The 20,544-nt window shown below is 44.7% G+C and overlaps 2 protein-coding genes across 6 annotated transcripts; both read left to right on the top strand.

The window, feature by feature from the left end:
- Positions 1 to 225: 225 nt before the first annotated feature.
- Positions 226 to 8,934, top strand: TMED7 (transmembrane p24 trafficking protein 7). The gene is made up of 3 exons (XM_074855240.1): positions 226 to 571; positions 3,361 to 3,606; positions 6,005 to 8,934. The coding sequence occupies exons 1-3, from the start codon at positions 392 to 394 to the stop codon at positions 6,239 to 6,241; spliced, it is 663 nt and encodes a 220-aa protein (XP_074711341.1). The 5' UTR covers positions 226 to 391; the 3' UTR covers positions 6,242 to 8,934.
- An 88-nt stretch (positions 8,935 to 9,022) lies between these two features.
- On the top strand, positions 9,023 to 19,901 carry LOC141937496 (fas-binding factor 1 homolog). Of its 5 annotated transcripts, none has more exons than XR_012626983.1 (9): positions 9,023 to 9,188; positions 11,348 to 11,478; positions 16,918 to 17,033; positions 17,165 to 17,275; positions 17,613 to 17,789; positions 17,980 to 18,117; positions 18,213 to 18,355; positions 18,724 to 18,833; positions 19,439 to 19,534. XR_012626983.1 is itself a non-coding variant. In XM_074855235.1 (9 exons), the coding sequence occupies exons 3-9, from the start codon at positions 16,992 to 16,994 to the stop codon at positions 19,520 to 19,522; spliced, it is 795 nt and encodes a 264-aa protein (XP_074711336.1). In that variant the 5' UTR covers positions 9,023 to 9,188; positions 11,348 to 11,478; positions 16,918 to 16,991; the 3' UTR covers positions 19,523 to 19,901. The 5 variants fall into 5 exon arrangements, 4 of the variants coding, with proteins under 4 accessions (XP_074711336.1, XP_074711338.1, XP_074711339.1 ...); XM_074855235.1 differs by having other exon boundaries at positions 18,223 to 18,355; positions 19,439 to 19,901; XM_074855237.1 differs by having other exon boundaries at positions 18,213 to 18,330; positions 19,439 to 19,901.
- The last annotated feature ends 643 nt before the right edge of the window (positions 19,902 to 20,544 follow it).

Raw genomic sequence — 20,544 nt, 5'->3', positions numbered from 1 at the left:
GCTCTAGGCCTCACAGAGCCCTGAAGACAATCTCACCGCCGGTAACTCCATTCCACGGACGCAGAGCCAGAGCTCTCGACACCGCGGGAAACGCTGCCCGCGCCCCACAGGGCCCCCGCCCGACAGGCCCCGCGCTCTTCCCACTGCACACCGCGCCCGCACAACCACCAGCGGGAGGGGCGCGCTCCCCCGGAAGCGCTCCCGGAGGGCGACCCCGCCCCGCGCGGGTGCTTCCGGGTGGTAGCGCGCCTCTCCGCTCGGCACCTCCGCCACGCCGGCGCTGCCGCCTCCCGCCGGGCCGTCCTCTCCCCCGGGCCGTCCTCTCCCCCCTACTCCCGCTCCGCCTCGCTCTGCGTCCGTTCCCCTCCCGCGCCTCTCCCCGCGCCGGGCGATGCCGCTGCGGGGCTCCCGGGCCGCGGGGCCGTGGGGGCGGCTGCCGCTGTGGCTTCTGGTGGCGATGGCGGCCTGTGGCGCGCGGGCCTCCGAGATCACCTTCGAGCTGCCCGACAATGCCAAGCAGTGCTTCTACGAGGAGATCGCCCAGGGCACCAAGTGCACCCTCGAGTTCCAGGTAGCCGGGCGGCCGGGGGCGGCCTCACAGGGAAGCGCCGCCCCGGGCCTGGGCGCGCCCGCGCCGCGCTGGCGGAGCTGGGCCCCAGGCCGGAGCCCGGCCCGCCGCCGGGGAGCGGTGGCTGAGGGGCTTGTGCTGGCCGGGGAACCTCTCAGCTTCGCTCATTTACTGCGCGGCGCTCGTCTGCTCTGAGCGGTTACGGAGAGCGCCTGGTGCGGGAGCAGCGGTTGAAGCCAATGTAGAGTTTTCAGCTCAGCTAAGGAAATAGTGCATGCTGTCGTTCGCTCTGCGGAAGCGGCGGGGAAGCAAGAGTTTAGTTCAGAGCTAAGTAAGACATGTAAGGCTGGCCTCGAAAACTGACTGTGTTTTACCATGATCACTGTCATGCAGTGTCCCAACTGAACAGTGGAGAATGCCTAAAACACGCCTGCCCAACAAGATGCCGTGAAAGTAATTTCCTTGTGGTTAGTGAAGCATTTGCATGATGAGCACGATACAATTTAAGGAGCTAATGGTTCTTATTTCAGAGTATGGTTCAAGTTGGGTTCACATAGCAAACAGTAAGAAAGTCATGGAGTAGGTGTGCGGTACTAGCAAAGTGTCCTGGGCATGTAGCAAGATGGGAGTCTTACAAAAAATAAACCATGCAGGCGACCAACATCTTATTGAAGACTATGGTTAACGTGCACGTACTAAGTGAGGCTGCACAGTTTTTCTTACTTTTCCCAGTTTCTAACAGTTTGAATTTGCAGCAATCATGGTAGAGCATGCTGTTTGGGTTTGAGATGTATCGAGCAAACAGCTCTGACAGTTTTGGTGCCTCTGGGTGTGTCAGCAGGGTTGGAACCTTTCAGTCTGTCACTTCACCAGCTGAAGTGACAGACAGCACAGTAGCAGCATAAGAGAGAAATCATCCTTGAAGATGGGAGTCACAGTTGCAATTAGGGGCTTTTGAAGAAGCTGTGTACTTTAATGGTCCAACTTGTTGAAGTCCAATTTTTTTTTTCCCATCTGTTGTCCCACCTTAGTATTTTGGAAAACATTGCTGCCAAATAGTGGTCCTTGTTACTCTGTCCTACCTCTTCTTAGATGTGTTTTCCCCTACCCAAATGTTTCTTTTCCTTTCGTGTTATTTTCATAAAGTCTTTTCCGTGCAGTACTTTCCCCCCTGTTTTGAAGTGGGTATCACTAGACGTTGCTGGACAGATAAGCCTGCCCTTGTTACTTTTGTCGGTGATCAGAACAGGAGTAGCATTGGTAAAAGGAAAGTTTGGATTTGACCAGCCACTGGTAGACTGAAATGCTGTGTACATGTCCTTTGGGAGTATGTCTTAAGCGCTGAGAGGAGGCTCAAGCAAGGCCTGTGGGAAAGAATGTCAGGGGAACTTTAAAGCTCTGGCAAATCTTTAGCATGTATATGTAAACTGGCCCTTTCAGTGTGAGTGACTTTCATGTAATCAAGCACACCTCTGTCAAATTTGAGATCATACTTCAAAAATGAACCATTGTTTCTTTATAGAAAATCTTATTTTTGTTTTTCCTTCCAACCAGGTAAGCATTTTTGTATGAAAAACCCAACTAGATGCAGACATCCAGGAAGAGACATCCAGGGATCCAGACATCCACAAATTTTTTTTCTCTTTGTATCCTGTCATCACATTTTTGGAAAAACTGTGAAGATAATTGCTTGCCAACTGAATATTTTTAAAACTTCCGGTTTGCAGAGTAGCTGCTGCTCAGATCTCATGTTATTTCAGTTGTGCCATTAACATTATCATTTTAATAACTTGATCCCTAAGTAAACTGATATGAGTTTAAATAATACTATGTGAACTGAAGTGCAGATATTCAGATACTAAAATATTTCAGTGATTTCTACATGCATATAAAAGGGACATGCCTTTAGATAGAAGTCTCTTCCTTTGTCAGCATGCTTTATTTTAAAAGCAAAAAGTTTGGAGCAAGCATTAAGGGTAAAACTGCTATCTTAAGAGTCGTCAGAACACCTAGTTATGAATACCTAAGCTACCACTTAGTCTTTGTGTAGAGGTGGGATAGCTAGTTTACAGAGCAATATGCTGTAGATCAACAATAATCAAAGCCTGGAAAAAAGCTCTTGAGACAATCATGAGAAGTTTTGAGTCACTTGTAGGCATTATCCAGATGTGCTGGTTCTGGGAAGAAATGCTGTGATTAACTGTGCAGGAGGGAGGCAGCAGACCTCCCAGAACATTGCTCTGTTCACTAGCAGACCTGAAGACGAGCCATGTTGAAATACCTGTTCTACTGGTCAAATGCCATTCCTGCAGCCTAAAGCAACTTGTGCTAATAAATAGTTACGCTCCTTTGGCCCTACAGAAAGGAGCAGTCTTACTGCATTTTAGCAATCTTAGCCCACTAAATCAATTCCATGGAGTTGTGGATACAGCAAGTGGTTGATTTGTTACAGTAATGCCTTTGCTGCCCCATCAAGTTTCATGTACTGTAGCCTTTGCTGTTGTACAATTATTTATAACAAAGTAACAAAAATTGCCCCTAAATGGTTTGTAAATATAGCTGACATTACATATTCTGAAACTAAAGTATTTTGAATAGTGTTCTGTGTGTCTTCCATAAGTAAATAATTTTGCAGGCTTGCTTTGAAAGATTTTCAAATTAATGCATTATATTTTAAAAACATTTGCTAAAGCAAAAAATTTTGCAGTGCTACTTGACAAATCATACTTCTTAGAAGAAATGTATAAATGTCTGTTTTGTTAAGAAGACACTTTCTTGGTTTTTGTTTTCAGGTGATCACTGGAGGTCATTATGATGTTGACTGTCGGTTGGAAGATCCTGATGGCATTGTATTGTATAAAGAGATGAAGAAACAATACGATAGCTTCACGTTTACGGCATCCAGAAATGGGACATACAAATTCTGCTTCAGCAACGAATTCTCTACTTTCACACACAAAACTGTGTACTTTGATTTCCAGGTTGGAGAAGATCCACCACTGTTTCCTAGTGAGAACAGAGTAACTGCACTTACCCAGGTAAAATGCTGTTGTGTTTGACAGTAGCTGTCAGATGGAGGCAATGTTTTTTCAAGTTCAGCTGCATTAGATATCTATATCACTTTTGAAAATCAGTGCATTGGAGCTTTTAAAATAATCTGAATTACTACAAATAAGTTTTCTTGAGATAGGATTTATAGAACACAGGACAGATCTGAGGAGGAGTCACCAAATGCTTAAGAGAAAATTAGGATAGTAACTTAAACTCTAGGCCACTATTTTTTTTTTTTTTTTTAAGGGAACTTCCTTTTGATGCCATAGTTGTGTGGATTTCACAAACTGTAGATATCAGTGGATCAGGGTTTTAAAAATTTCCAAACTTTGGAGAAACTTTGAGAATTGTTTTTATATTTAAAAATCATTTTTATACTTTAAACTGGTTTTATATTTAAAATCGCAGAGTCTTTTTTTGGGGGAGTACTTAAGCTGACCTCTCACATAACTGCCGTTTTTGAAATGGAAAAGAAGATTCTAGCAAAATAAACAAATTAACAAAATCAGCCATATTTGGCTGGCTTTTAGATATTTGCCCTTCCTAAGAGACTACAAAGTGTTGGAGCATTATTATTATAATATTCTCAAGATTTTGCAGTTTTGTACCACCTCTACCCAATATAAATCCATCACAGCTTCCCTTGGAATACTTGCTTCATGAATTCCCACTAATGTCCTTAGATTATAACCATCACTAAACCTCACTTTAAACAACCATTAAAGAATGCTGGGTGCTATTTTGCTAGTCAGGACTCAACAGTATAAATACTGCTTCCCAAATGCCAATCTCACTTGAATTTAGCTCCCATAAGTCTGGAGTAGCTGAGATGTGTAATCACTTGCTGTGAATTCAACTACAGCTCTTACCTCTTTCTTCTTGTCACTCTTCTGCTCCGCTTTATTTTTATTATGATTCTTAATCCTCTATCTTTCCATCTCTTTTCCTTACTTCAGTCTTAATTCTGTTCAGTCTGTGTGTTCTGTTATGTCTGGCTTTTCTTTTGCTGTCTTGGCATCAGCAGAGGGATTTTGAGAACACAGAACACGCACTTCCTGGGTCTCGCATCTTCTGCAGTCCCTTGCAGCCTGTAGGAGAAGATGTGTAAAAAAAATAGTTTATCACTGGATTGTAGCACACGCAATGCAAAGAAGGTATTTAGGAAATCGGAAGGTTAATTTTCAAAGAGTACAGCACGTCTTTGCTAAGAAGATTCTTGTTGCAGTTTTCTTGAGGCTTGTAACATGACCAAATTTGGGCAGCCTTTCATGGGGACAGTAGGTGAAGCCATAAAATCAGAATGACTTTATGTTTAAATCTCTTGTGCAGACTAGGAGAGCTCTATAATTTATCAGTGAGACCAATGGCAGAACTTAATTTGGAAAACCTCTTCCTGAATTCTGTTGAGAAGAATATCTTAGACTTGTTCAGACACCTGTCTTGAAAGTCATCAATGTGTAAAGATGGTTAGACAGATACAAGTAACTGAGAGTGGTCATATCAGGGTGTTAAACATTTTCTTTTATAATAGTTTGTGATGTTTGATCTTCAGGAAATACTAATTTTAAGCCATGAAACAGAAAAACAAATTGTGGCTAGAAATCAAGTATTTTGAAGATCTATTGGTTAATGTCTTTGTGATCAAAACACAGTGAGGAGTACTGACTTTTACTTACAGCAGATAAACTGGAAGAAGCTTACATGAAAAATGATCTAGGGCTTGAAAAGCTGGTAATACTTTTTTAATGAAAAATGACAGGAAGTTGGGCAATTTGTTATAAGATTATGTTATGGAGCATTTGGGAATGCTGAAAGGTAACAGAATTGTCCTTTCTCTAACCACTTTTTGTGTACCAGACTAAGAGAAGGGTCTCTTGCCAAAGAACATGTTGAGTTCAGTAATGTAGATTTTAGGATGTTGTACAACTTCAATGAGAATTATGCAATGAAGCATGCCATACTTTGAAACACAGAAGCATTTAGTATATCCTATATGCATCTTCATGTTATAAGCAACTGCTTATTTTCCTGATATGTTTGGAATTAACTACTGGGGGATCACTGACACTTCAAAAGAGTTTCTAATGTTCATTTTGAACCCAGATGTACATGAACTTAAGACTTGTTGTTCTCAGAGCCCGGCGCTTTTTATTCAATCTGCGGTTTTACACGCTTCTGTATTTAAGAGTCTGTCACCATCCTGTCTGTAGAGTTTGATTAAATTAAATTTTACTGCTTTTACAGTATTTCAGTCTTGACAATGGACTGAGATAACCCTTCGCTTGCAGGGGTTAAATCCTAATTTTAAATATGAAACCACAAAACTTTGCAGAAAAAGCACCAGAAGGGTTCTTAATTGTGGTATGTATTTGTTTGCTTCTCTAGATGGAGTCTGCGTGTGTTTCAATTCATGAAGCTTTGAAGTCTGTCATCGATTATCAGACTCACTTCCGCTTGAGGGAAGCACAGGGCCGCAGCAGAGCAGAGGATTTAAACACGAGAGTGGCCTACTGGTCAATAGGGGAAGCAATCATTCTTCTTGTTGTTAGTATTGGGCAGGTATTTCTTCTCAAAAGCTTCTTCTCTGATAAAAGAACCACAACAACCCGTGTTGGATCATAACTGGTAGTGGTAATGCTTCAGGTCATTGTGCGCTACTCATCTGTAAAAATTAACTGTTCTCCAATTAATTGTAGGTACCTGAACGATCTGAATATATGCAACATTCAAATGTGTCTCCCCCTCATCCCTTAAAAATCACAAAACAAATCCAGAAAGTTATGAAAGGGACACGATTTGAAATACTTTGAAAATATTTTGGAACTTAAGTGTTTTCTGATTCCTGTATTAAATATCTGGCAGTGACCAGCCTCTCTTTATTTCTACTGATTTTAATCCAAACTGAGTTTGATTTTTACTAGTCAGATTAGCCATCTGCAGTGTAACACTTTAAAATAACCCAACAGTGTAGAGTGTCTGAGAGACTATATATATGAAAATTTTATTTTATTTTAATTTTCAGGCTGAATGTATTGGATTATAAAAAAGCAAATGTGATGAACTGTAGTGTACTGTTTTGATTTGCTGTTAAAAAAAAATAATCCAGTGGTACCCTTTGCTTATTTGTAAAATTGTTGCAAGCTTGACACTGTATCATGGTGCAAATTCTCCATCAGCCTGATAAGTCTCCATCTCCAAAACTTGCTAAATTTTATACTTGAGTATGTTCGCTTAAACATTATTCTATATTAAAATAAATGCATTTCCTCTTTTACAAAGTTTGTTTTACTGAACAAATTGTAAGCTGAGACTACTCAGGAAATCCACTTTCTGTATTCAAAAATCCAAATCTCCAAATTCATTTAAAGAAGATGCAATAAAAGAGGAAATCTTGTAACTTTGTCACTGAAACTACAGTTTCTGTACTCGTATATGCTGCTGCTGCTTTTTGGATTTAAGACCAGAAGTAGCGTAGTTTGTTAAGCAGCCCAGCACCAGCATGGACAAGGTTATATTATGTGTTAGGCACATACAAAGCTTTTTACGAAATTGTTTTCCTATTAAGAGGCCAATTTGATATTGATATTGCATTGCACAAGTGCTGTAAATTTTACTTTCCTGTGTGTGGTGCACTGATACATGATGGCCTTGTGCATCTAATTGCCACTCTTTTTTGCTAGTGGTCAGGAAATGTTTTATTATTTCAGGTTATCTTTTTTGTAGAGTTATAGTTACATTGTTTCCACTGCTCATGTCTTTAATAGCTTATGTACTGTAAAGTCTTGTTTTATTTGTATGTGGAAGGTAGTAAGTGTACGTACATACAAGTAGCTTGAATTGAGCTGGTCATAGTGAGGCTAAACTCCTTCAAATGGCTCTGAAGGAGTAAGTAGACTGACCAATTCTTAAATGCACACAAACTAAACTAAGGTGAAAAAAATTGGCATATATTACTGGCTAAATCAAAAGATGCTTCTTAAGTTCTCAGCAAGCAGAGAAAGAATGCTAAACCCTTACCAATTGTCTGTATTATTTCCAGCAAAAATTTGAAATTACATGTACGGGTGAGGCTTGAGCAGTCTGAAGAATTGATCTAAGATTACTTAATTTTAAAATCGTGTGATGGCTAAAAAAAATAAAAGACCATATAGTGTGTTGTGAACTGAATGACTACCCTTTTGAAAACTGAAGAAAAACCTCAAACGGCTCAAAAATTATTTAAAAGATCATGGGGGTATTAAAGCTTAATGTATGTAAAATTCAGGATTATATGTAACGTTTTTCTATCCTGTACTGAATTTTAAATACTGCAGTCCCATTTTGGGATGCAAGCTTTTCAGAAATAGTTAGACTCACAAAGATCAGAAAACAAAAAACCTACTGCTTTCTTCTTCTGATACAAATCTGTGCCTGCACACATAATTCTTGATTGTACCTGTGTGCTTTATTCTTGTGTTTCAGCAGCTAACACTCAGTACTTTTCGTGCTACGTTGCACACAATAATGAAGCAAGTGATACACTTTGGGTGCAAGTGTCACATGAAAACGTGATTTAATTTTGGTAGTGTCCACTATTATCTTCTGGAGTTTGAATATCACTTGTGTAGCTTTAATCACAACAAAAGCATTTGTTATAAAGATTGAAACGTGTTGGGTTTTTTCCCCACTGAGTTGTTCTGTGTGCTGTCAAAATTGATAAACAATGGGGTAAAACAAATAATGATCGGCCATTGCATACGTTTTTTCTATTCTTTCATAATGTTTGAATGTGTGAAGTGAGAGGACTGTTAGCTCAATATTACTCCCACTGCAGAGGTTTAGTGAACTTGACTTTTGCATTGAAGTTAGATATCTAAACCAGTCCTGCTGCATAATATGCAGCAATAGCTTAAGAATGCCTTTATTTTTGTGTTATTAAAAACATGGCACAACTACACATGTTTAAACATAGCTGTATATAGTTTTTAAAAAAAGTGACTGAATAGGATATAATAAAACATGCTAACATGCAGTGGGTGAAGAAATGCATTGTGACTTTTGGTTAAAGCTGCATCTTTTTAATATATGAAAAAAATAGTTTGGTTAACGGTGTGATGCACAAATAAACGCTCTGCGTTAAAGGGGATATAACTATGTTTTTAATTGCTAGAGGCCCTGGGTTTCAGCTATTCCTTGGATGTTTTATGTTTACAGAACTTCTTTTCATGTCCCGAAATGTCAGTTCTTGTTTTAGTTTGGGGAGGGGGGGAAAAATTGAGTAAGACGAAAAGCAGACCCTGTGAATATTGTATGGGAAAATAAAAATTAATATATGAGTGTGGTCTAATTGTTTTGTTTGCATGTGGGAGTGGGGAGCATTAGTCTTCAAAAAAGCTTTGAATAATGATTTAAGTAGTCAACTTGTATTTTAACACATTACAGTTAATCTACCACCTGTCACTTGATCAGGACTTCTGTTGCTGTACATCATGAAGTGTACTGGTTCACTGCCTTCAGGTCACTGGAAAAACTCAAGTTTCAGCAAGATAGTGTGGTTACTGGCTCTTTGCTCAGCACATTAGCAGTGCAGGTAATAATACTCATAGATCTGTTCCCATTGGAGTGGAATTCAAAGTATTTGATTACAGATGCCAGGAATGACTTGGGACCTACTGCATCTTTTTGCATTAATTTTGTAGATAAAAGGTTATAATATGGGATGATCTAGAAAGGTTCATCCAATTAGTGTTGTCTGATGATGAGATATAAACTTCAAATATGTAGCAACTAAACGTGTGATTGGAGATACTATGTTGTGTAGCTTCTTGATGAATCTTAGCACATACCAGTTAAGTTTTGAGTAGGCATCATTGCTTTGGGTGGGCACCTTCCAAAATGGCTTTTTCTTGCTGTTTGTGTTTTGCCCGTGTCAGTTGCTGTACATTCAGAATTTTTCAAGAATATTTACAGTACTTGAATTAAAAAAAGCATTTGTCTAGAAGTATGGGTAAGTTTTCCTCTTTCAGTGATGTTATTGTTATGGTCAAGTAGTTGTGTGGGGTTTTTTTAGATGCCTGGCATGTAGGATTTAGAAGTAGCTTAAGATAACTTCTGGTCTGAAACACTTTTGCACTGAAAGCTGATCATCTGACAAAAAAAGTAAAAAAATTAGGCAAAGGGAAAAGATGAGTCAGTGGATCAGATGACTTGTATGATGATGAAGGCTTTTATCAAGGAGGAAGTAGAAATGTGCTCTGGACCACTGCAACCCATTTTAATCAGTTTCTCAGACTGCCTGAGGGCACAACTGCAGCAGGGACACCCCAACCTGGATTTTATCACACAACAGCAACAATTGCTGAAATAAACTTTTAAAGCCTGACCCTGAAGTTCTTCAGGGAGTTACAGTGTAACAAGTCATTGTGCAGAAAGTTGGTATACTGCACCGGGTTACTCTAGGAGAGGTTCTGTGCTTGGTATGTGAGTGAGGTTCATCATGTCATGCTTCTTAAGTAGTGTGGGGGTTTGCTTATAGCTATTTTCTACATCTCTAAAGGAAAGCAAGCTTATTGCATATTATATTATCAAGAACTCAGATCTACATTGTCTAATGTAACTCTGGAGTCATTGCTATTGACTTCAGAGGTTTTTTGTGTGGGTTTACCTTCAGGTGCCATCAAAGTGTAGCTCCTAATCGTTATTCTTGATGTGCAAACATTTTGTGCCTTTACTTTCTGACCAATTTGGTGCTTCACAGGAAGAAGCCGTACTCATACAACGGAGAAATCCACCAGTAGGGGGAGCATCATCTATTGTCAATGATTATTTAAAACTGTTTTAGCGATCCTTGTTGCTGTTACTGACTTATTTCTCTCAGCCATTGAGTTAGTCTTTATGCATTTACAGCTGATGAGTGCTAATTCTGCTTGTCAGTAAGACCACAGATATATTCCTTGAAGTGATTGAAATCTTACAACATCACCTGATTTCTCATTGTTAAAAAGAGATTAAACTTTTTCTGTACAGCTCAGTGGAGGAGCGCTCCGCCAGGGTGAGATGAAACCAAGAGTTTAAGACGGGCCCTAAATGAGACAGATGTAAAGTCTTTCTCTCACATACCTCCCCTTGATTTCCATGGTTGTCAAATCAAGTTCCAGAAAAGCAGAGTTAAGATGTGTACATACTGAGGATGCTACTGGTCTTGACCAAGTAGTGTTGTGAGACATGACGGGCAGCGGTGACTGATGTCAGTTTAGAAAATACTCCAGTTACCTGTCAGTGGTGGCTCTCAAAAGGTTCGTTATTTGTATTAAAATAATCCATGTTACAAACCTCAGGGCAAGACCTTACGTAAGCGTAAGATTTTACTTTGCAGTACTTCTGAGCGGATTGATTTGACCCACTCACCTTCTCCCCTACCTACTGACAAGAGTAAGGACATGTGCACATAGTCTGTTCAGCATCACTGGTGTGCAACACAGCAATTTTAACCAATTCGACTGCCTTGTGCATCTGTGGCCTGAGTTTCTTAGCATTATGGGCTGTTTTGTTGGTGGGCTAGCAGGAAAAGGAGTGACACTGGGGGTATGCTGTAGCCTTGTTGCCATCCTCCTGTTTTCAAGATGCAGAGTCCACTGCTGATGAGTCATCTGTGCTGTGGTTTTACCAGAGTGCAGAAACTAATCTTTATAGGAACATCATATTCCTGAATTTCTCTGCTATTAACTGAGTGTGTGATTATTAATACAGGCCGTTGAACAAGACTCCCTAAACATTTTCATAGCCTGTATCTCACTGCAAGACAGTGTCCGGATCAGAGTGCAGCAAAAGAAGATGCAATACAGCAGGATGTCATCCCTTCAACAGCCTGCACAGGTCAGGTACATGTTTTTAGCTGAGTGCATTTAGTTGGTGTGCTTCAATGTCACAAGCCCCTGCGAGCCACGTGTGACAGGGCATGGTGGAGTATTCATTTTGTTTTCTCTATGAAGAAACAGGGCAAAATTTTCCATCAAGGACCCTGTGTGCTGTACATAACCTGGGCTGTAATACATATGCAAAACTTCTTTTGCTGCATTTGTTTTTGACACTGGCTTCTGAGCATTTAGCAGTGCCATATTGTTTAAATTAGCAAGCAACTTTATGCAAACTTGTTTTCTGCTAAGAAAAGGAAAGAGATGAAGAGGAAAATTCAGTCAGTTGAAACATGATCAGTTTGCAAGTGGATGCTAATTTGCTCTTCTAATTAGTCATGAGCTAGTTCTGATTCAAAACCCATATAAGTGCATTAGTGCAGCCAGAGTGAATATTCTTCAGTTTGCTAGTTTATGCTTATCACTGCAGCAGTGGCACTTACATTTTTGCTTCAAAGGTGGCTGACATTCAAAGAGCAACTTGTGTGTGTTCATGCTGATCTGGCTGCAGGGTACCACTATGAAGGACTCCTACCTCACTTGCTTTCACAGAGGCTGCCAGAAGTAACTCCATAGTTCCAAGCAACTTTGGAAGTGATGAAGCAGGCTGCAGATTTCTGTAAAATAATAAAAAATTAATTTTACAGATAGAGACATAGAAATAAGGGAAGTTGAAAAGACCTGCTCAGGTCAGAGAGGCAGTCAGCATTGCACTGGGAATTTTCAGCCTCACATACATGGTAGTGCCTACAGTCGAGTTGTAGCAGGACAACATGCTCCAGACAACAATGTGAGGCACAGGACAGTGAGATTTGAGCCTCAGTTCCCCCCTGCCCCAGGTAAAGGGAGCTCACATTTAGTTCCCCTCCCAGCCATCATCTATTTTTCTGGGAAGCCCAAAGTGAACTAGACTCTCACAGTTCCTCTGTTGCAAAGACTCTGTGGTGACTCTCTGACCTGTGCCAGCTAGCACAGTTTCTGACCACCCCTGGAATACAACTGATGCAAAAAATTTGAATTTGAGGTCTATGTCTTTTTCAGTTCTGTTGCTACCTATAAAGACACGTTTGAAGTGTTTTTCAGATTAATGAACTGTATGAAGTGTTCGCTACTCTTGGATTTACATGGACCAAGCTTATCTATGTTGTAACTCGATGACTTGTAATCTCAAGGCTGCCTTGTGAAATTCTATCTAGCTATATATGCCTTCAGGCTGTACAATTCAGTGGGCTTTTTTCACACTTTTTGTGCACTGGTAGCACAATGGGGGTTTTTTGTTTGATACCTTATTGCGTTCAACTCTGTAAGCACGCTCCATTAAATGAAACCACGTGGTAGATTCTGGAGCTGTCAGAAAAGGCTACAGGTCTACTTTAATAACAGTGATTTCCCAGCCCTCAGGAGATAGAAAAATAATAATCATCAACATGAAATAAAGTACTACACATATCTAAAAAGAAGTTAAAATATGATCCCTTTAAGTATTGGATGTTTTTATATGCAACAGAAATACTGACTCTAGGCAGCAGCGTTGCGTGGCTTTAGAAAGACTCTACTTGAGCACCCTGCCAGTCTACCACAGGCCCTGTGCTGTCTCACAGTGTTGTCCAAAAAGTGGATTCATCACCTGGTGTGCAATTGGTCAATAACCACACACTCAGGAGAGACATTGCTTATTTATTTTAGGGTTGCGCAAGCCTAGGTGCTCAGTGGTTTCCCACAAATCAAGCACACCAATGGGACTCTTCGCACTATATTTATACACAAAACTTGCAGAGTTAGTAATTTTCCAAGTCCATCCTGTCAACGATGATTGGTTAGTAATTTACATACAGTTATAATACTGCTGACACAATACTTCTACGCATGCTTAGGGGAAGGGTCTTCACCTGGGCAAGGGTCTTCTTGACCTATAGGCATGATTTTTAGTATTATAAAGAGGGTAGTTCAGCTAAGGATACATGGACCTTGAGTTTGCCTGCCAAGTTGGCAATGTATCCTCTTCAAGGTTTAATGGCTCTGGCATGTCCTTGCTCAAAGAAGGCTATCTACTTGTTCTTCTGATTAGGGATGCCTTTGGCTTTAACATATATGAAGAACATCTTTCTTGACCTAAGCATATTGCTACATTGTTCTAAAAGTTTAACCTTCAATAACAGTACTTATCTACCTCATCCCCTGGGAAGGTGATGGAACAACTAATTCTGAAAACCACTCCCAGGCATGTCAAGGACAAGAAAGCCATCAGGAGTATTCAGCATGGATTCACCAAGGAGAAATTATGCTTAACCAACCCGCTAACCTTCTACAATGACGTGGCTGGTTTGGTAGATGAGGGGAGATCAGTGAATAGTGTCTGCCTTGACTTCAGTAAAGCTTTCTGCAATGTCTCCCAAAACATCCTCAAAAACAAGCTGTTGATGTATGAGCTGGATGAGCAGACAGTGAGGTGGACTTAAAACTGTCTGGATGTCTGTGCTTAGATGGATGTGACCAGTCTAGCTGGAGGCCAGTAACTAGTGGTGTACCCCAGGGGTCAATATTGGGTCCGGTCCTGTTTAACATCTTCATTAATGATCTAGATGATGGGGCAGAGCATAGCTTCAGCAAGCTTACAGATAACACAAAACTGGTGTCTGGTGTCTGGTACACCAGAGGGTTGGGCTGCCATCCAGAGGGACATTGACAGGGTGGAGAAATGGGCCAACAAGAACTTCAAGCAGTTTGATATGGGAAAGTGCAAAGTCTGGCACCTGAGAAGGAACAACCTCAGGCACCAAGACATGCTGGGACAGCCTAGCTAGAAAGGGCCTCTGCAGAGAAGGCTTTGGGGTTTTTGTGAACACCAAGTTGAACATGAGGCAGTAATACACCCTTGCCACAAAGAAGACCAACAGTGTCCTGGACTGCATTAGGATTGAGTGTTGCCAGCAGGTTGAGGGAGGTGATCCTTTCCCCCTACTCAGCACTGGTGAGACCTGGAATACTGTGTCCAGTGAGGGGCTCCTCTGTAAAAGAGAATCATGAACATACTGCAGAGAGTACAACAAAGGGCCACTGAGATGCTGAAGGGACTGGAGCATCAGTCCTATGAGGAAAGGCTGAGAGAGTTGGGACTGTTAAGCCTGGAGAAGAGCAGGCTCAGAGGGGGAAATGATGAATGTGTATAAATATCTGATGGGGGGAGTGCAAAGAACTTTCAGTGGTGCCCAGTGACAGGACAAGAGGCAACAGGCACAAACTGAAACACAGAAGGTTCCCTCTGTACATGTGGAAGCACTTTTTCACTGTGAGGGAGACCAAGCACTGACACAGGTTGCCCAGAGCTGGTGGAGTCTCCATCCTTTAAGATATTCAAAAGCCATCTGGACATGGTCATGGGCAGCCAGCTGTAGGTGTCCCTGCTTCAGCAGGGGGATTGGACCAGATGACCTCCAGAGGTTCCTTCCAACAACAACCACTCTGATTCTATCAGGAGTCCAGATCCTATAGCTGTTTTGGCAACTGTTGTCCATAATAAATAATTTCTGTGTCTCAGTAAAGCGGAATTTCTAGTATTTCCTCTGTCAACATCACAGCTGAAAAGCAATAGGTACATTATAGATAATATAAGAGACACTGAAATAACCCGCTAAGCCTAGATCCAGCAATTGACTTCAGCAAGTGCATAGGCTGAAATACTATAGCAGTCCAGAAGAAATCATGTGCGTAGTTAACATTCTTCCCTCTTGAACTGAGGAAGCATTTAAAAACTGCAACTGTACAATAGTAAAGAAAGCCCTTGCTCTAATTTTTATGACGTATATTACAACTTTCTAACATAGACACCTACTTTTCTGTCAACAAAATCGTAAGGATTTTAGTCCACAAACTAGCAAGGCCTACCAGGTTAGATCAGTGCTGCATCTGCCCTAGTACTCTATTTCTGACAGTAGCAGAAGGGGAAGCTAATTAGGCAGAGCATGTGACCCTGCTCGTTATATGCAGTCCATTACCCTTTGATTCCCCAGGACCCATAACTGTTGAATTGCAAAGGAAGAAATACATGCTTGCCAGTCCTTTCTGTACCTGTTTATAGACCTGTTACTGTGAATTTGCTTAGTCCCTTTTCACATGAGCTGCTGCTCCCTGCCTTCGCAGCCTCCTAGGATAGCAGGTTCCAGAAGACTGATAGCCCCTGTGCAAAGCAGTATTTTCCCTTTATCTGTTTCAAATTGATCTCCTGGTGGTTTCATCGGGCTCCCCCTACTTCTCAAATTGCACTGAGAGGTGAAGAGGAGTTTGGCATTTACCTGATCCATAGCCCTTTCCCCCCTTTCTTGAGCAGGAGTACAAGAATACCTAAATGTGGCATTTTTGGGGGGTCTACCTTCCCTGCTCCATAGTTAAAATTAGTTGTACGTTTGTTCTTGTTAGAGAACAGCCCATGTAAAAAACACCTCTTTTACATGCAAGTAATGCACCATCCCAGTCCAAATCCTGTACGGCCTCTTCTGTGGGCTCTAGGACTAGTTGTCTTAGGCAACTGTCATTTATTGCACCCAGAGATGTTCTCTCTGCACTTCATTCTTCAGAAGTCTTTGACCCAGTAGTAGGGATCCCCCTACTACTACCTGTCCACAGTTCACAGCATGGCAAATCCTACTTACCACTTCTTGACCACTCTCTTCTTCTTGATCAAGGAGGTCAGTGGTACAACCTGAAAAAGACATTTTTATTGTCGGTCTGTGATTTCCACCCACGTGTCCTGTGATGCTTTTCTTTTCCGTAATGCTTTGATGCTGTTGCTGCTTTCAGAGTCTTTCATGCAGAGTGCCATTCTGTCCCCTGAACACCTTATCACATCATTGCTATGAAACTGGCAGCCAGGTACCATTGAATCCCATCAATCCTCCATATCCCAGCTCTCTGAGATGCCCACTGTATCAGAGTCCTCCTTGAAGGCAACCATTTAAGCCCCCCTAACTTCTTTTTTGGGCTTCACGCATGGGTGTGCCAGCACCTGTAAGTTTTGCCCTTACTGCATTACTTCAGTCAACTGACACTAGCAGTCTGATTCGCTTTCCTTATTCATTGCAATTGTTCTTTTTATTTCCCTTCTGGTATTTCCTGAGCTGCACTGACCCCTAGCTGAAATGGCTGCGGGGTCCCTGCCAGGGCTGGGGACACCCAGGAAACAGGGAGAAGGTGCTCTAGGTCGGCCAGAGGCTGGGAGCCAATGCTGGCAGAGCCTTGCCTGCCTTGGTCACTGGGCATCTTGGGGTCTTTCTTTTCCAAAACAGTGTCCTGGGGGATGTGCAGAAGGTGCTGAGCACAAATGCGTGCAGTTGTTCTGTAAAACTGGGGTGGACGAAGTGGGGCTTCCCTCTTCATGCTGCTCATGGCCCCGCTGCTGCCTCTCCCCAGTGCTCCAGGACAGGCTGTCCCAGCAGCAGAGGGACGAGGAGGAGCAGCGCCGATTCCAGGCAGTGGTGGCCAAAATGGAGGCCAGGCTGGATGAGCAGACTCAGCTGCTGGAGCAGGTGAGCCCACCCTGTGTCCTCTGCCCGGCTCAGCTCTCCTGTCTGGGGATGGGCCGTAGGTCTCGCCAACTGGAGGTCCCTGACCTGGAGCCTGCGAATGGCATCTGTGTCTCCTCTGTGTCTGAACCCAGGAACGACAGAGGGTGTTGGTGGAGTGCTCCAGAGCGGAATCGCTGGAGGAGGAGCGACGAGTCATGACCCAGCAGCTCTCTGTGGAGCGAGCGGAGCTGGAGAGGACGAAGGTGAGGTGGGGTGGACATCTCCAGGTGCTTTTCACAGGTCCTGTGTGTCTGAGTGGGGCTGCACTGCAGTGTGTGGTGGAGGAAAGAGCTGAGTGTTGGGCTGCAGCATCCTTCCTCTGCCTCCTCAGTCCCACACCCAACTGCGTGGTGAATCGCCATCAGACCAACCCTCTGGCGAGAGGCTGCTGTGTGCGTGCACGGTGCTGCAGCTTCTCGAGGAGCCTGGGGCCAGAGCTTTCCGTGCAGGGTTCCCGCCAGGTGCCGGGGGCTTGAAGCAGCCTCTGGGTGTTGGCCGGGCTTCAGTGGCAGAGATGGGTTTCCCCTGTGCCCATCCTAGGAGTGGGCAGAGCTGCAGATCCAGGTCTGCATGCTGAGAGCCAGGGAGGAGCAGCTGGCGAGGGACAGGGAGCTGCTGGACAAGTCCTGGCAGGAGCTGAAGGTGGAGAGGGAGAATGTGAATGGGGCTGCGCTGCACGTCTGGCAGCAGGAGGAGGAGATGAAAAGCGTGACCGAGGTAAGCGGAGCATCTGCGCTGCTGTTCCCAGCTGCAGACAGGCTGGCAGCAAAGCTGGGCTTTCACTGCCCTCCCAAAGCAGGGACAGAAAGCCTGTCCTGGAAGGGGAAGAAGGGGATGCCCAAAGGAGTCCTGCTCCAGGGCAGCGAGGGTCCCTGGCCCCAGCATCCCCAGCCGCTCTGCCTTGCAGCTTTCCTCCCAGAAGTACAAGGAAGGGGAGCGAGCCCTGCGGGAGGCACTCAGAGTCGAGTCCCACCACCAGTCCAGGCTGCAGGCCCTGCAGTGGCAGTTGGAGCAGGTCAAGCAGCAGGAAGAGCATCTGCACCAGGCAAATACCCCCTCGCCTTCCCTTCTGGGCCTGGGGCCGCCATGCCAAGGGCCTGAACCTTTGCCAACAGCTTCTCTCTCTCCCTTTCTCCCCAGGACAGGGCAGGACCGGCTGAGCATGGCTCAGCAGAGGAGCCAGCTTCAACAGCTATGCCAGGAGCTTCCCAACAGCCCCGTGATGCTGCGGACCGCAGGCTGGGACTCCAGTGCCCCTGTGAGTGGCTTCTCCAGCATGCTGTGTAAGGCTTTGTGCTTGCTGCTGGTGGGAAGGGACGTGCTGGGGGGCAGCTGCAATTGTATTCCACTTCTTGGGAGGCTTGGTCTGTTCCTGGGGGCTGTTTTAGTTTCCCTGTATATAAACCTCAGATGGGATTTGGCCTCCTCGTCCTCTGAAGGAGCTCAGCGAAGCTCTGAGCCAGGGCAGTGCCAGGAGAGGGCAGAGGGGCCAGAAAGGGAGAGGCTGGTGGGTTAAAGCCCATTTGCACTGGGACCGTGGGGAGAACCCTGCTGCAGGGACACGCAGGCAGCACCCAAAGGGATGCTGTGCCGTCTCTGTCTGCAGTTCCTCTGACGGCAGCAGCACCACACAGTCGGGCTTCTGTTGCAGGCTTTCCACCTGCCATCAGCAGCCCGGGAGGTGCCCATGAACTCCTGGCCAGGGCCAGCTCCGCCGAGCTCAGTGCCACCCTGGCGATGCTGAAGTTCCAAGCCCTGCAGGTGAGCTGGTGGGAGACTGGGGTTGGAAGGGACTTCAAACCCGCTGGGTGGGAGCAGGGCTGGGTGAAGCCTGATTTGAGCCTGATAGGAGACAGCCCAGGCTGTGGCTAAGATCATGACTGAGCTGTGGGGCTGGGCGGGCTTGTAGAAGCCCTGGGCACCTAGAGGAGTGATGCCAGAAGCAAGGACGGGTGGATCCTCACAGCTGGTCTCAGGCTCATGGACAACATCCTCGGCTCCGTGGGGTTGCCCTTGTCCTCGCCCTGTCCCTGGCTGGGAAAAACCAGTTCTGCTGGCCTCTGGCTTCACGATGTCCCCGTCCTCTCCCGTCAGCCCCCCGATTCCCTGCTGGGTCCTTCCCCAGGCGGGGCTGCTCTTTGGGGCTTCCGCTGTGGGTCTTGCTCAGAGTGTGAGGTTGTGGGCTCGGGGCGGGGGGAGCCCCACACCCCAGGGGGTACCACAGATGGTACCTGCCCACTGCGCCCTGCAGGAAGGAGGGTTTGGGATGCTTCCCTCCCTCATGAGTGATACCCGGGACTGTGAGCCCCCTTCTGTGGCACTCTCTGATACCTCTTCCACCCATCCATCCATCCCTCTCTTCTCAGGACCACGCTTACTTAGACAACGAGCAGCTCTTCCTGGAGTCCCTGAAGAAACCGTCCTACAATGCTGCTTCTCTGCCAGGCTGAAGGGGTGGCGTCCCCATGCCGTGCCCGGGGGATAGCTCCTCAGTAAACCCCTCTTCACACACTCAGGAGAGTTACTGTACTTATTGAGGCCTGGGCGCTCGGTGGACTTTTCCACACATCAAGGACAGCAACAGCAGGTTTTTGTGCTGCTTTTATACCCCAAAATCAGAGGCTTTTCAAATACACCTATTGGATACTGATTGGTTAGTGATTAACATACTTCATGCTTCTACTACTATGTGTGCTCAGCAAAAGGGTCTCAACCTGGGTAGCGTCTTCTGAACCTCTGTGTGTGTGTGTGTGTGTGTGTGTTTTAGTATTATAACGAGGGTAGTTCACTTCCAGGACACTCAAAAGTTAGTTTCATTGCCACGTGAATTAATCGGTTGCTCACTTTGCCAGGTTGTCCAATATTTCATCCTCAGCACAATCGCAGACCTTCTCTTTATGTTCCAGGGTGTTGCACTTGTTTTCTAGGGTTTGGAGATCAAAGTCTATCCTTGATGAATTTCTCATCACTAGTGCAGGTTGTCTTGACCACGCTTCAAAGTCCCACTTCCCCGAGCTTCACACCCTCGTACTTGTTCCCATGGGTGCGGTACCTGTAGCCCCTGGCATGATCCTTAACCACGGCTACGAGAAGATGTGAAGTGGACTGTGTCAAGACCCACAGTTTGTCTGGCCTCCATCTCTCTCTCCAGTCAGAGAGGGACCTGGGGGTGTTTTGTCACCTGAGGCCATCCTGGCAGCGTTCAGCTGCCTGGGAGGGTGTGCGCAAGCGATAGCCCATCTGCGAGGGGAAGGAGATGAGGTTTGGGCTGGAAGGCTGGGAGCTTTTTCTCCTGGAACTGAGCTGTGTGAAGGTAAGGTGAAGGCAGGCGATGGCCAGACACCACAGTCACCTCCGGGCAGAAGAGTCCCCCTGCCACCCGTGCAGGGACTGGCTGCCCAGATGACATCTTTCCTGCATGTGGGAGCACTGGTGTGCACGGGTGTCTCTTTTGCAGATTCCTCAGCTTGAG

Source organism: Strix uralensis, chromosome Z (assembly GCF_047716275.1).
Source record: "Strix uralensis isolate ZFMK-TIS-50842 chromosome Z, bStrUra1, whole genome shotgun sequence".
Taxonomy (NCBI): Eukaryota; Metazoa; Chordata; class Aves; order Strigiformes; family Strigidae; genus Strix; species Strix uralensis.
Note: the sequence above shows the minus strand (reverse complement) of the source record. Positions and strands in the feature narration are given on the sequence as shown.

What these genes read in the sequence shown, in the direction of transcription:
- TMED7 (XM_074855240.1), top strand. Translation starts at nt 392, where the DNA reads ATGCCGCTGCGGGGCTCCCGGGCCGCGGGGCCGTGGGGGCGGCTGCCG. An exon ending in AGTGCACCCTCGAGTTCCAG is followed by an intron (nt 572 to 3,360) that starts GTAGCCGGGCGG and finishes TTTTGTTTTCAG; the next exon opens with GTGATCACTGGAGGTCATTA. An exon ending in GAGTAACTGCACTTACCCAG is followed by an intron (nt 3,607 to 6,004) that starts GTAAAATGCTGT and finishes TTGCTTCTCTAG; the next exon opens with ATGGAGTCTGCGTGTGTTTC.
- LOC141937496 (XM_074855235.1), top strand. Translation starts at nt 16,992, where the DNA reads ATGGAGGCCAGGCTGGATGAGCAGACTCAGCTGCTGGAGCAG. An exon ending in AGACTCAGCTGCTGGAGCAG is followed by an intron (nt 17,034 to 17,164) that starts GTGAGCCCACCC and finishes GTCTGAACCCAG; the next exon opens with GAACGACAGAGGGTGTTGGT. An exon ending in CGGAGCTGGAGAGGACGAAG is followed by an intron (nt 17,276 to 17,612) that starts GTGAGGTGGGGT and finishes TGCCCATCCTAG; the next exon opens with GAGTGGGCAGAGCTGCAGAT.